The 14,672-nt window shown below is 46.4% G+C and overlaps 2 protein-coding genes across 2 annotated transcripts in view; one reads left to right on the top strand and one right to left on the bottom strand.

Annotated features, from left to right (window-relative positions):
- Nucleotides 1-996: 996 nt before the first annotated feature.
- On the bottom strand, nt 997-2,061 carry LOC144160004 (uncharacterized). Its single transcript, XM_077691630.1, has one exon. It carries the CDS (start codon nt 2,005-2,007, stop codon nt 997-999), a length of 1,011 nt encoding a protein of 336 aa, XP_077547756.1. The 5' UTR covers nt 2,008-2,061.
- A 9,656-nt stretch (nt 2,062-11,717) lies between these two features.
- Nucleotides 11,718-14,672, top strand: part of LOC144157893 (astacin-like metalloprotease toxin 5) — a 14,660-nt gene continuing 11,705 nt past the window's right edge. Inside the window, exon 1 of the mRNA XM_077688610.1 lies at nt 11,718-11,886. Coding sequence (XP_077544736.1) covers nt 11,778-11,886 — 109 coding nt within the window. The 5' untranslated portion in view covers nt 11,718-11,777. The remainder of the gene's footprint in view (nt 11,887-14,672) is intronic.

Raw genomic sequence — 14,672 nt, 5'->3', positions numbered from 1 at the left:
TACGCGAAGCGGCACGGCTGCGGCGCGAAGAGGATCTCCAAAACGTCAGAGAACGGGAAGCGGCGAGAAAGCGCGCGTATCGGCAGGCAGACCCCGACGCAGTGAGAGCTCGTGAGGCGTCTGCAAAACGCATCAGGCGAGCTCAGCCCCAAGGTGCCGACGCGCGGTTTAAGCGAGACTTTCTAGACGTTACGTTCGGACACAGATGTAGTGGGCGAACTTTCACTGAAGAGTCATGGTTTTACCGATGATTTCCCCTCAGGAGCTTCGCCCACTCATCATCATTCACCCCGTGGATATGCTGTGAATTTTTTGAACTGCTCTTTTATTCGGACTATTTTTTGTTCCTCTCCAGGTCCGAAAAATCAATCGGCTACTATAGTTACAAATACATACAATAAAAAAAAAACCAGAGAAACCTGATCACACCATCGCTTGCAATGTACAAAATGCAATATTCAAATGCATGAACACAAATGGACAGGAAAAAATGTGTGCTAGTATTTCGCTTCACAATAATCCAATTATGCGCCCAAGTTAAGCCTGAGCTATAAGGTGCGTCTCAGTGGAGGGCTCCAGAAACATTTGACCGCGTGGGGGCCTAATGTGTGCCAAAACCTCGACACACAGGTGTTATACTATGAAGCTGCAACCCTCCATCCAGCCCAGCATATTTGGGCTCTCTAACCCATGATTGATTGTAGGGTTTAACGCACCGACACAATGCAGGTGATGAGGCGCGCCGTAGTAGAGGGGCTCTGGGTTAATTTTGACCCCTGAGGATCTTTAACGTGCGCCAAAATCTCGTACACACGGGCGTTTATGCTTTTCGCCTCTATATATCAGAAAAGCGGCCGCTGCAGCCGGGAATCGAACCTGCATCCTCGTGCTCAGCAGCACAACGCCTTAGCCGCTGAGCCATTTTGGCGGGTCTCTCTAAGCCTTGCGAGTTCTTCTGCAGGAAACCGAGAGTAGGGCCAGTGAAGCGTACATGACTCACGATGTGGACGCGGCAGATGCCTGTGGTTGCTCTTTTCGTTTAATTATTGGGGGCTGGAGATTTGCTAGCACACAGCAGACATGAAAAACATCAGCCATGCACGGGATGAGCTCAGTAGGCACGTTGTTATTCAAGATGTTATAAATTTTAATTCTCTGGATCATTCTTTCAACGTGTATCCTCACTTGAGCTATATTGTACGTGTCTCTAACCTCCTCTGGAGTAAACTGAGAGCCATGTAAAAAAGGGGGCATGACAAGAACGGCATTCTGGTTCCCTAAAACTGTTTGAATGCCTGGGAATCCCTTGTCGGCCAGAATGGTATCTCCGGCTTGCACATGGTCAAGAAAACCAGAATCTACAGTGACGTGGGCATCTGACAGCCGGCCACCATAAGCTTTCGAGCAGAAACAAATCACACCTCCCGGTGTTATGCCCACCAAAAACTTCAACGTGTATGCCCCTTTGTAATGCGAATACAGCACTCTCTCTTGCTGCACAGTTGCTGGCTGCTCAGTCCGTACTTCTGTGCAGTCAATGATCATCGTGCATCCTGGGTAATGCACCCTAAAGCTGTCCGGCATTGTAGCCTCAATCACACTCAATGGGGGGCGAAAAATCCACTTTGCTGTTGCAACAGCAATGGTCCTTAAAACGCTCTTAAAATGGCGTGACGCTGATGTCTCGCTTACACAAAACAGGACGGCCAGTGAAGAATAGGTGATTCCAAGCTTCAGTTTCATCAAAAATAAGAGAAGCTTGTTCTCAAGTGTCACATCGCATTTCCTCTCCGTTGAAAGGGGCAACATGCTCAGTAGCAACGCAAACACTGTAGTGCTGACATTGCACAAGTCTTGCAGTGCATTGGCCGACTTAGCAACGCTGTCAAAGCCAGAGAAGTAGCTGGTTCGGTGGTCGGGGCCACAGTGCCTGCTACTGACCTCTGGCTGGTGCTGGACACTGCTGTCATGCGAGTCGACATGGGTCACTTGAGTGGATGCGCCCATGTCATTGACGAGGCACAAGAAAACGGAGAATGTCTTGTCTGACACCTGAGCGTCTTCTGTTTGTGTTCCCTGCATAAAATTAAAAAAAAAACAAAGGAAGAAATGCTAAATGCAGTACAAAGCTTGTTTTAGTCTGTCATAGTGCGCAAGATGATGCAAAGTACGTAAACTTTTCTACTAGCAAATGAAATGCACATTTTTTTGTAGTAAGTGTTACACACAAGAAAAAAAAAAGGAACAATATACATAGAGGAATACTGTTGACTTGCTGCTTGTGCTACGTAATAATGCACTGCTTGAAATAGGATTGTACAAAAGCACCACATTTTCCCGTACAATTTGAGGCATGTCACTCAAAAGCTTACCGTCGAGGTTGCTGCAACATGAAGCTCAGCAGAAACAGCAGAAAGCAGCTGTAGTCCAGAGTTGTCTTCGCACGACTGGTCCGGGTCGGTTGAAACATCAACCGTGGCAAAGCAGCTGGTGCCGCTGGCTTCTGCTGCTTCAGATGTGTTGGCCGAAGCAGGTCCAGGGAGAGCAGCTAATCCAGTGGCAACAGATGACTCGGCAGCAGTAGCAGAAGCAGCAGGCGATGACAGGAAATTGCGCTGTTTCCACCTGCACATTTAATAATATGTAATGGTACTGATTCTTATAAATATAACAGACTTTTGTGGTTGGTACATTCGCAAGCATACATTTATTTCTTTGGCAGGAACCAACTGCTTCATTCTGGGAAAAAAATAGTTTCATTAAGCAAAAAAGCCTGGCACACCAAACGAAAGGTTACCTTTTATATCTAGCCACTTGAGCAGTGGGCGAAGTGGATCGCTTCTTGTAGACTTTGGGGAATATGGTGGGTAAATACCCTGGGTGGTTCTGAATCGTGCTCTTTTCTCCATTCACAAAATGCTTAGAGCACACCCTCGAGTCTCGACTGGGGTACCAGGTCGATGAATGCTCCGAGCTGTAACAAGTAAAATATGAGCAGTGACGTTAACGGGCAGTAGTATGAAGCTGTGTCAATAAAATACGTCATTAGAAACATATGCAACACGCACAAAATTACTTGTGCAGGCTTTACTACCTCATGCACTTTATACATTGTTTTCCTTGCTTGAACGCTGCTACATGTTTTCGCCGTGTTTAATAATGCACCGCACATTATTCACTAATACTGCACTTCTGATCAACCGACATGAATTAACAGCGAAGAGGTCCGCGGATAAAAAAATTCCCCGCATTTCCCCGAGGGGAAGAATGTGAAAGTGCGAATGCACGAGTTGAATTTGCGCGGTTCGGTAATGTTCGCGAAAGAGAGATCACACACACACACACAACTACAAAGAAAGAAAGATGCATTTATTCACAGACACCTATTTGTGTTGTCGTTGTACTTGATTGCTAGAGCGGATCTCAGCTTTGAAATTTCGTGTCAGTACTCCTTTAAGCGGGTGCATTAGCCCTTCTCACGCCCGATTCCTGGCCAATCCCCCACTCCTGGCCAGGCAGCGCGCGCCCATCTCCCCCCGTTGCTAGGGAAGACGAGGAGCGCGCGCACCCGCAGCTGTTGCTATGCGGACTACGGCGGCGGACGATTCAGGCTCGCTTAAGAAGTGCATTCGCACTTAAAAACGCGAGCGACAGCGCAGGGCTGCGGACGCCAACGATGGCTCACAACGACCGCGCACCTTTGCTAAGCACGTCTACGAATGGTTAACGCCGCAGGTATGAGAAAACAGAGTTAAGAAAATGGCAAAGTATAATATCCGTGAATTTGATCACAAGTTACTCAACTACAGACCACCAAATATGCTACGATGTTGAGGTGACCGCTTCGTAGCAAATCCAGACTGAGGCTCAATGAGAAATAATTAACGTCCGTAGTCGCTTTCGGAACATGTTGCGATTTTCCGAACAAGCAAAGTTCACTTACTTCACTCGCCGCACGGCGACAATCCACTTCTGTCTCCATGCTTTCTCCCAAGGCTGCGCCGGGAAGCAGTAGAGCTTCACGCCTGGCGTGCCCTCCCGACTGTGGCATTCCTTGGCGCAACAATATCTGCGCCCAGTTTTTTTCCTTGTGATGACTGTGGGTTCCCCGCATGATTGCGGTGACGCCATCGAGCCGTAAACTGCAGTAACGTCACCGAAAAATACAAAACCGAGATCAAACTGCCAAATCGCCCACGCTACGCAGCCGCAGCGAACGCGGGCATACGCGAGCGAACGCCTGCGAACGCCTTGGACTTTATACATTCAGCCGCCAGGTGGCGCGACCTGCTCGTCAAACTTAAGGTCCCTAATTTTAGGCACCTTAGTCAAACTGCATTGCAGGGAACCTATAGCAGGGGTGTTGGGGGGTGGGGGTCTAGGTGCAGGCCATTTTTTGAGGCGGAGTGAGTTTCTCAGTTGCGTACATGGAAGAGCGCTGGGTGCCGTGAAAAGTTACTCATCGAAGAGCTCTGGGTGCCGTGTGCTGATCGTCTGCGAGATCGTCAGAAGTATCGTCTGCCCGCGTATTGTTACGCGAGCAGACGAATTTTATGTCGCGAGCAGACGGTATTTCTGACGATCTCGCAAACGATATTATAACTTGGAAATAATGCTTAACGGTGGAGAAAATCATTCAATAATGGAAAATCAGAATGCGAAGGGCATTCAAGTAATGTGTTTTTATCAATGGAGCTTCTGAAGGCATTGTTACGCGAAGAGCAGACGATACTTCTGACGTGTGTTATCGACGGCGCCCTCACAGACGATCGGCTCGCAGCAGGCGGCACCAATGGTCGGCGCGAGTTAGTAAATGTACATTAGGCTGTTCGCATAATCTATTTCGCACATAATGGCTCAAGAAACACCACGTTTTGACCACACCATGCGCAACAAAGTCGGCAATCTGTGCCTAATTTCGCACAAAACCCTTCTCAACATTCTTCTGGTAACTGGATTAATTTGGTTGGTGATGGGATTAAAGTGGTTGGCACTTGAATTAAATTCGCTGGCACCTGGATTAAATTACATGGCGTGTGGATTAATTTAGATGGCCCTTAGATTAAATTGGCGGGCGCCTGGAATAAATTGTCTGGCTATTGGATTAAATTGAGCGGGAAAACCTGAAGGTATTAAGCGAAACAGATGAAGCAACGGTGATTCCTCAGCCACTTTCAGGCGGCGTCTCTGTGATGTCACACAATTTTGCTCATGCGATGGGCGCCTGCGGACCAAAGCCACCGCCAAGAAAAATGACTGGGTGAATGCAGTGAGGCTTCTCATTCTGTTTGTGATATCACTTTAAAGGGTCTATGAAAACAAGATGGAAGTTTGTTTTATTGCATAGATTTGGTGTTTTACAGTGTCCTCAGCGTTTATCCGGCAGAAAACGCCGCTTTATTAAGTGAGAAATTCCAGAATTTAAGCAAAATATTTTATTCTCACACTGATTCGCGTGTTTACGGACGTCTGCGATGACGTATCCAGGGCAGGTACTTAAGCGAACGTCAATATATAATTCTTGTTGCGGTTAATGGCAATATTTTTGTGAAACATTGGGTAAGCTGGACAAAAAGTGTCATTGAAATACAATGTCGGTAATTCCAGTTGGCCAGTGTAAGGTCAACGCACCGTACGGTGGTGCAGCTATAACCGGCATAGTGCGCGCAGTACGCACTGGTGCTTCTATGTCTACGTGTGCGTTCGTAACTTCCGCTGCCTACCCCACCACTATCATTTATATAAAAAGAATATACATTAAATTTGAGTGCTAACAGCTCGTTCTGCAAACTTCTAAGCTTTGCCTAACGTGTGTTTGCCTTTGCCGGCCTCAGCCAATCGCGCAGCTGCCCATAATACGCCATAGGTTCTAGTGCGGGAAATGAGCTAGTCGGAAGCATTACCATTCTCATTTTCCATAATTAATAGTGTATTTGAGAAAATGTTTGAGTGAACCGGGTCTGATCGTCCTTCAATGTTATAAAAAATGAGTTTCCACTACAACTATACCAATACAACTCAACCAACCACCGTTCATGAATCTGAATTGATTTAACCTTAGCGATGAATATCTCTTTGAAGTAATAAATGGTGTGGTTAAGCGAATTTCCCTTGTCTCTGGTTTCACTCTTTCTCAACTTTTAAAGTTTCTCAACTTTCACTCAACTCAACTTAGATCTCAACTTTTTCGTGTGTGAGCGCTATCTACGAGAACGGAAGCCGGTGCATCGAATCACAAGACCCCCCGAAAGTATTAGGGAGCGTGAAATATACCAGAGTTACCTGAGGAAATAAGTGGCGTTTGGCCCTTAAGAGATTGAATACACGTTCAAGCCTCTATGGCGATTCGGAGAACCCTTCGCGCGTGCGCACAACGCTTCATCTCGGAGTCTGGGGCACTCTCCAACTTCGTCCCATCATTCGGGGAATTTATCACCATTGACAGTGAAAACGGGGCAATGTTTCTCAGCAGTTTTGTTGCAACATCGGCTCGAAGCGCCACGGTCCACAGCACCAGCGGTCTCCACTTTTGTAGAACTATTTCCAAAATAGTTTGGTGTAAACAAGTCAAAAGCCTCGAAGGGAAGGTTACTTCGGCTCCATTAAAAGTCGGGAACATAAGCATAAGCAGCAGCCAAGTGCCCATGTTTGTGGTGGCCGCTTTACTCTGGTCTCAAGTGTTGCTTTGACAATAATACGCTGCTGTTATTGCTCTTATGACGGTGCTGTTTCGTCGCGTTCCCTTTTATTGTGTGCTCTTCGGTCAGTATTCCGCGCTTTTCCACCGATTGGCGCACAACTATAGCAGCACCTACTGCCCGGATTGTGTAATAATAATTGTAATGAGGTCAATCCAGATTAGCGTTTTAACTTCGCTAAATAAAAACGCGGCACTTGGAAAGCGAAACACTGTGTATGGTATTCATTGTCCTTGGTTTTGATCAGAATTGTTATTTTCTTTCATCTTGAATTACAACAAAAACGTACAACGCATGTGCTGGACGGGGTAATAGAGCCAAATGGACGCCTGCAAAATGAAGACATTTCTCTGAATGGGAACATCTTCGTCGGAACTCTGTCTGGTTAGGTTAATCTTGAGAAGGCGGCAAGGACACTTTAGGAGCCATTCCCGCCATTTATGATCGCGGTCTCCGACTCACAAGGGCAAGATACGAGTAAAAGAAAAAGAAGCCATTTTATATTACTGCTGTTTGTGATCGAACACACTCACCATAGAGGAAGGAGCCGAGTAGGCTCGAAAACGTTAGGACCGCTTTTAATAAACGCCTTTGGTTGGTGTCTTTGTCTCTTTCTCAAGCCATCCCTCTCCCTTGCGGTGACGTCCGCGTGATTTGTTGGGTCAAAAATTGATGTTGAGTTTGCGGGTTTAACGCGCCGACGCAAGGTAGGCGATGAGGCGCGCAGGAGTGGAGGGCTTTGGATTAATTTTGACCTCCTGGGGATCTTTAACGTGCGCCGAAATCTCGAACACAAAAGCGTTTCGCTTTTCGCTTCCATCAGAAAAGCAGCCGCCGTGGCCGGGAATCGAACCCGCGTCCTTGGGCTTAGCAGTTGGGTCAAAGATGGCCTGCTTACCTGCAAAAGTTATCAGAAGTTTAAACCAAGCTAATGCCAAAATAAGTCATGTCAAGTCAAGTCAAGCCAAGTTTATTCGACGTTAAAGGGACCATAATACAGATGTCCGGAGCGCGGACGAAAATCAAACAGAAGCGGCTTGGCGGGGTCTGTGCCCCCTAACGTATGTATAAAACTAATGTGTGCACTTAAGAGGAAAAACAAAAATATATACACTAATCAATTTAGTAAAAAGAATTCACAGCCTTTGGCAGCAGCATAATCAATTCAAGCTAAAACCAAACATAATAGCACACTACAACAAGATGCTTGCACGGAGTTGATAAGGTGAACCAAAGAAATTCGAAAAGCAATAATAAATACAAACACAACATTGTTAATTGATTACGTCAATTTAACAGACATGGTAACGTGTACAATAATTGTTTTCTGTAATTGGTACGTGTTTAGGCAACAAACCATGCTTCTGGATTACGTGTGTTATAAATGTTATGATGTGGAGTCAGGCTCGACAGTTTTCTAATAAAATCACAATTTGTTTTTGTTTCACTGTTGGAGCTCCTGATAAGTTTTTCACCATGCAGTACTTGAACGGGACGAACCCCGAGGCTTACGAAAATCGGAAAGCGGAATTAGAGACAACAAGCACGGCTTTCTTTTGTAATAGATGCAGGTTATGGTGGCGGTCGTACGAGGCAGTAATTAAGGTGAGAGGTAAAAAGAGAATGGTAAATTAACAATTTTATTTCTGGCGGTAGAAAGAACCGTAACGTTATGAGGACAGAGAGAGAGAGAGAGAGAGAGAGAGAGAGAGAGAGAGAGAGAGAGAGAGAGAGAGAGAGAGAGAGAGAGAGAGAGAGAGAGAGAGAGAGAGAGAGAGAGAGAGAGAGAGAGAGAGAGAGAGAGAGAGAAAATCAACTTTTATTGAACCGAGCTACTACGACGTCTTCTTAGGCGCCGTCGATGGAAGTGGTTCCCTCTTTACGGGACCGATATGCTTCTCTAGCCGCCTGGCCCGTGGAGATCAGGACGAGCTGGTCTTCCAGGGCGGAGCTGGTTAACAAGGTCTCCCATCGCTCGGTAAGGGTGGATGATGGATGGGTTGGGGTAGTGGGAAAGGTAAGAGGGGGGGGGGGGATTGGACACCAACGACGCATGCAAGTTTGCTTGAAATATTATCGACGTGTTTGTTCCGCGTTAACTGTTCCTCGAAAAAAAAAAAAACCGCCAAGGTTTTTCACATAAGGGACAATTTCGAGGCTGGAAGCACCGATTCATAGGGTGTTGCTAATACTTGCTTTAGAATGTATTGGTTTAAAGAGCACTGGTTTTGTTTTGGAAGTGTTTATCGTTAATGAATTAACTGTCCTCCAATTATCCAGTTACATCGTTTGCATCATGCAATAATTTAGTAGTATCTTTACCAGAAAGACGTAAGGTGGTGTCGTCACAAATCCGCAAGAGTCGTCGATATTTACCAAGTAATTAATACAAAGTAAGAATAATATTGGCCCGAGGATGCTCGCCTGGGGTACTCCTAATTTAAATGCCTTATAATCAGATAGTCTTTTGTGGTACCCTGCGTTACACGGTTAGGGGGTGTCAACAGAACCCACCCCTCGCCCACGATCCTCACCTTACCTACGAGTACTGGGCGACATAGCTGGCCGCAACCAACATATCGGCCCAGGAGAGAGTGGTGGCTCGCGGTGACTCCCGAGTCCCCGGCTCTCACAGTGGCTTAAAAAAAAAAGAAGAGAAACTCCAGCGCCGTCGTCAAGCGCTACCGCGCTGGTAATGCTTGACATGAGGAACACCACGATACCGATGCATATGAGGATGACTACTACTAGCACACTGCAAAGCAACTCCGGAAGATGTATATAAGCAATTTCAACAGTGTGCAAATACGTGGTGACGTGTCCTTCAGTGCTCACGTACAAAGAAATTCGACAGCTTCGCTATGGTCCAAGCCCTGTGCGACTCAGTGCAAGCTTCTCCAGTTCAGCTGGTAGAAGTTTTCAAGGCTGCATCCCCCACTAGCCGCGAAGCAGACAACGACCTGTTCGATGCATATGACGACGATTACTAGCACCACAGCTATAGAAATAAACAATGATACTGGAACTTAACTGTGGGTCCAGCAATGCTCATCTACCACAGCTTCCCCGTGAGTTTCCACAGCTTCCCTGAATTTGTTTTTGAGCATAAAAGTCGTAATTTTGCATTAACTAGTCCTTTTTCTTTTTTGCAGCGTCCGGTTCGATCCGCTAGAGCGCAACAATGGCAAAGTCCATCGCAGTAGTCGTCTTTGAAGGACAATCCCCCAGACAACAGAAATTTCGTTTGAACACTAGCGATCTCATTATGATAGTTCTGCAGTCGCGTACGGTGAAGACATTTCGAGAGGTAGTAGTTCTTCAAAATACTAGCATTACGGGCTCAATGAGGTTTCGGAACTCGGGCCATTTAAATGGGCGTTTCAGTCAAGGCGCCCCCTATGTCATGTAAGGGAGGAGATCAGCTTTAGTTTGAAATATTTAATGTAAGCTGGCGCAAGTAGGTATATAATTTATTCGGACCTTCCAAATGGTGCGTTTGATGCTACTGTGAAGCATACAAGGGCGAAACTAATTATCCGGCACGCTTTTTTGGGACTCCCGTTAAGTGAAACAAAATTTACACCATTGAAGCACTCTGTGCGAGAATGTGCAGTCAGGTTTAGGATAGCCTCGGAGCGTTATCTTTTTCCGAAAAAAAAAAGGACTGTACGTTATGCCCTCCTTAGATGGTCAAAGAGGTTGACGCAATATTTCTAGTGAACAATCAGATTTAATAAATAACGAAGCGGTTTATCAAATCGCAATTTTTCGTGTCCGCACGTTAAAAAAACAAACAAACAGGGAAATGCCGAGCACTCGTGTGTGCGTGCCTCGCGGTGGCTGCCCAGCGTCCCTGGCGCACGTTTCTCGAGCCAAACATACCCACTTATAGAGATTGGCCAAGATTGGCAAAAAAAAAAAAAAAACTCCAGCGTTCGCCGTAATCGTGGTAACACTTGCTTAGAACGACAAAGACACGTCATAGCGTACGCCCCTCCAAGATGGTGTCCAATGATTATGACTTCAAAAAAAAAAAAATGAAAGAAGCTTACACTTATCGCCACAGCAAAGGTAACGACCTTTCCTCCATCAGAGACAGAGAGAGAGAGAGAGAGAGAGAGAGAGAGAGAGAGAGAGAGAGAGAGAGAGAGAGAGAGAGAGAGAGAGAGAGAGAGAGAGAGAGAGAGAGAGAGAGAGAGAGAGAGAGAGAGAGAGAGCAAACGGTTGTGGTTGAGCCATCACTCGGTGAGGTGGGTTCGCCTCAGTCCAGGTACCCTTTGGCCTTGGCTGCAGCCCTGACACGGGTGACCAGAAAGATCTGGTCAGCGTGACGGGAACTGATCAGCAGGCCCTCCCACAGCTCTGGGGAAGGGTTAGGATGGAGGGTAAGTGATGGGGTGTTTTGACAGGCCCACACAATGTGGTAGGTATTAAGAGACGGCAGAAGTGGCAGGTGAGCGTGTATTGGGTAGGGGAGACAGCATGGAGGATGGGTGCATTGTCATAGGTGTTTGTAATCGACGCGAGATGATAAGAAAAAAATCGGCTGCGCGATCGCGGACTTAAACCTTCGTGATGGTCGTGAAGGTTGTGCACAGATTCGCTACCTTCAAGTCTTATGCGTTAGTGTGAGGTTCTTTCATTTTTTTTACCTCCCAATTTTCTAGCATAGACTGACGGGGTTTTCTCTAACACAAATTACCGTCGGTACGCTGACCTGCTGCAGCGAAAACCGTTAACGTTGCAGCGTAAACATGATATATGTCGGCTTTTGTGAAGGGATATTTATTAGCTGGAATTTACGTACAGGCCCACCGCAGCACCTGTACGATGGTCGTCATAGTATGGATAATTTATAGTGCTCGATAACGTACGTGGTAAAAGGAGCAATAAAAAAGCGGCAAAGTGCAGACACCTCAGGATACATTAAGTACTCACAGCTTCAGTATCGCGTTACAACTACACCATGGCCGTGGTCGAAGTTCGCAGTGCGTGCACTCTATATATATGAAAAGTACCGGGCCGATTTTGCAGCTAACAAAGGATAGCGTCGACGAAAGATATACCATCTCGATAAGAATGCGCTTCGTTACCACTGCCAGCTTCGCTCCGATTTTCATCACGTCAACGATATGGCTGGGACTTGAAGCCCCGACAACGCAGGCGCTTGTTTTCCGGCCGGACATAGGTATGCATATGCTTTCTATAAACTTTGGAGAAAATCATGCATGCTACTGAGGAACTCGCGGTAAATTGTTAATAGAGAGCCTAGGCATTTTATAGTGACACGAGATTCACTTGTTTAGTGTAAGCGGCCGCCTGCAAATCAGCGGGAGCGGACGATCGTTGTCTCGAGTGCAGGCAAGGTATATATATATATACAGTCGAACACGGATATATCGAACACGGGTATATCGAATTATTGTCTATATCGAACTCATAAATTATCCCCTTGAAAATTCTGTGTAAAAGTATAGGAATTCGTACGTTTATATCGAACCGTATTTTTCCCGACATTGGGTATATCGAACGCCGCGCGAGCTAGAAGGTGCTCTTCGGCGGTCGCTGCGCCCCCGATTGAGGTTGATGAGGATTTGGAGGAATGTGCGGGCATGGTGAAGACTGGCTCGCGGAACTTATCCCCCCTACCGGAATGAATTTGCGCTTGCCCAGTCGGGCCCCGCTACCGGCCGCCGTAGCGTTAGCGGACGGAGCCCGGTATGCTAAATCTCTCTAGGCACACAAGCCCGAACGCTCGGAAAATGTGACAGTGCGAGGTAGAGACGCCCCTACTGCACACGTCCTTTTTTTTCGGCTGCATACGTTACCCGGCTTGCCGGAAAAGAGTTTTTTTCTCTCTTTCTGGGTCTCTCTTCCCCCGATGGCGTCTCGGGAAAGGGAAGAGAGAACGAAGGCGCTGACGGCCTCCTCCTTCTTTTGCATTTTGCTGCTGTTGCTGCTGTTTGGCTAGTTGTCCCGCACCTTTCGGAGATCACTGTTTCTCTCGGAGATGACCATCGCGAGCGCTTTGTTGGAGTCCGTTCAGGGAGCCTCGGAATTGTTGCCTTCAAATTTCTTGTGGTACGTGCGCGCTGTTCTTCTTTTGCGTGCGTGTTGTGCATGGTGTGCGAAGGCGCAGCGTACTCCTAGAATTTTCTAGTTGTGCAGCCTCGAGAAGATCGAGACCAGCGTCTTTAATTTCATTTCAAGGACGAAGAAGCAGGCCAAGACCAGCGATTTTTTTTTTCACGGAATTAAAGCATCCTGTTGCGTCGTGAGTGCGGAATTAGTTGTCATACTTGAATACGACGATCGGTAAGTGATCGTCCGCAATAGGTGAGGTTTCAGAGCCCATATTTTTTATATCGAATTCTTCATATATTGAACTATTTTACGATCCCCTTGGAGTTCGATATATCCGTGTTCGACTGTATATAGTATAAGTAAAGAGTCGGATACACAGCAAGAACAATAACAAAGAACGCTGGCTTGCCGTCATCCGAGTACAGTTACATGATTTTACTGTCACAAACATTTGGAGCACATTTCTTATATAGAGTTGCAGAAAACTGTGAGAAGGGTCGGAAGATGTTTCGAAAACGGAGAGTATGCATGCAGACGGGCTAAGCCTATGTTACAACAACAACAAAGAAAGAGAGAAAGGAGAGAGGGAGAGAGGGGGGAAGGGGTCGTATTTACAAGGCAGCGGTCAAGGTTGCCTATATATATATATATAGTAGCAGTAAAAGAAACTTCTCGAGGAGCCAGAAGATATAGTTGAGAAAATGGAAGACGCACGATTAAAAACAAAAACAGTGGTTTACTGACTTTCCGACTGGAGGACCAGTCTTCATCTTAACTTACTCGAGATGAAGACTGGTCCTCCAGTCGAAACGTCAGCACACCACTGCTTTTTTTAACCGTGCGTCTACCATTTTCTCAACTATATATATATATATATATATATATATATATATATATATATATATATATATATATATATATATATATATATATATATATATATATATATATATATATATGTGCGCCTGTTCCCAGGTAGGCTGTTAGGCGCTCGTCTTAAGCAGTTTATAAGCTAATTAATAGGTAATTATCATTATAATTGTAATTATTACCATTGTCAGTGTCATTATTATGGTCATTATTATTGTCATTAATTATTCATTTTGAGGTCACAGCAGTTCAGTTGCATTCGTGCACCTTAGCCGTTCATTTTGTAAAGGGAGGTAATCGGACTGTTGAGAGCTGCGCGGCGAAACAGTCGTGCGGCACTCGATGCCGTGGTCGCGTTGCTTCCCAAATCTGCCTCGGATTGTATTGGGCCCCCATAGGGTGTGGGCATTTTAAAATGCGACGCATCTCTTTAACTCGCCTTGTCCGCCGTAGTCGGCGTAGTCCACACGTCTCTCCCCCATTCTCCTCGCCGCGCCAGCTGCGCGCTAACGCCGCTCTCTCACCGCAGCGCCATCTGCGTTTAGCGCTCGCTGGCGCTCGCTCCCGTCGGCGTGCCAGCTGTGTGTCAGCGCGCGTTAGCGCTCGGTTAAACACATGCGCATGCGCTGCTCTCTCTCATTTCGATACATATAAACGCGGTAACTGCGCCGCTCCATTCAGTCGTTCCGCCGCCGTTCCACCGCGCCGCTCCGCCGATGACATCCGATGACCACCGATGATTTGAATGGAGACTAACAGGCCTGCTATCGCGAGCTAACATAACGGAAACGCAACGGAAACCCACGATGCATCGCATCTACCCATGGTTCCCCTCGCGGGAAGATGGTGTAAATTTTTGCTTTGGTGCAGGGGTGTTGTATGCACGTAGTTGGTCATATGTGAAGAGAATTTAAATTTAATTGCGATGCGGTGTATGCATGATCAAGGCAGCTGCTCGGTTTCCTCGAATTAGCATAAAAGGTCGCTTTTATTTCCGCGCGTTTTAGTTTTGTGTAGTAA

This window comes from Haemaphysalis longicornis, unplaced genomic scaffold (assembly GCF_048455015.1).
Source record: "Haemaphysalis longicornis isolate Haplotype H1 unplaced genomic scaffold, Haemaphysalis longicornis Haplotype H1 scaffold_10, whole genome shotgun sequence".
NCBI lineage: Eukaryota > Metazoa > Arthropoda > Arachnida > Ixodida > Ixodidae > Haemaphysalis > Haemaphysalis longicornis.
This window is presented reverse-complemented; position numbering and strand designations above follow the sequence as displayed.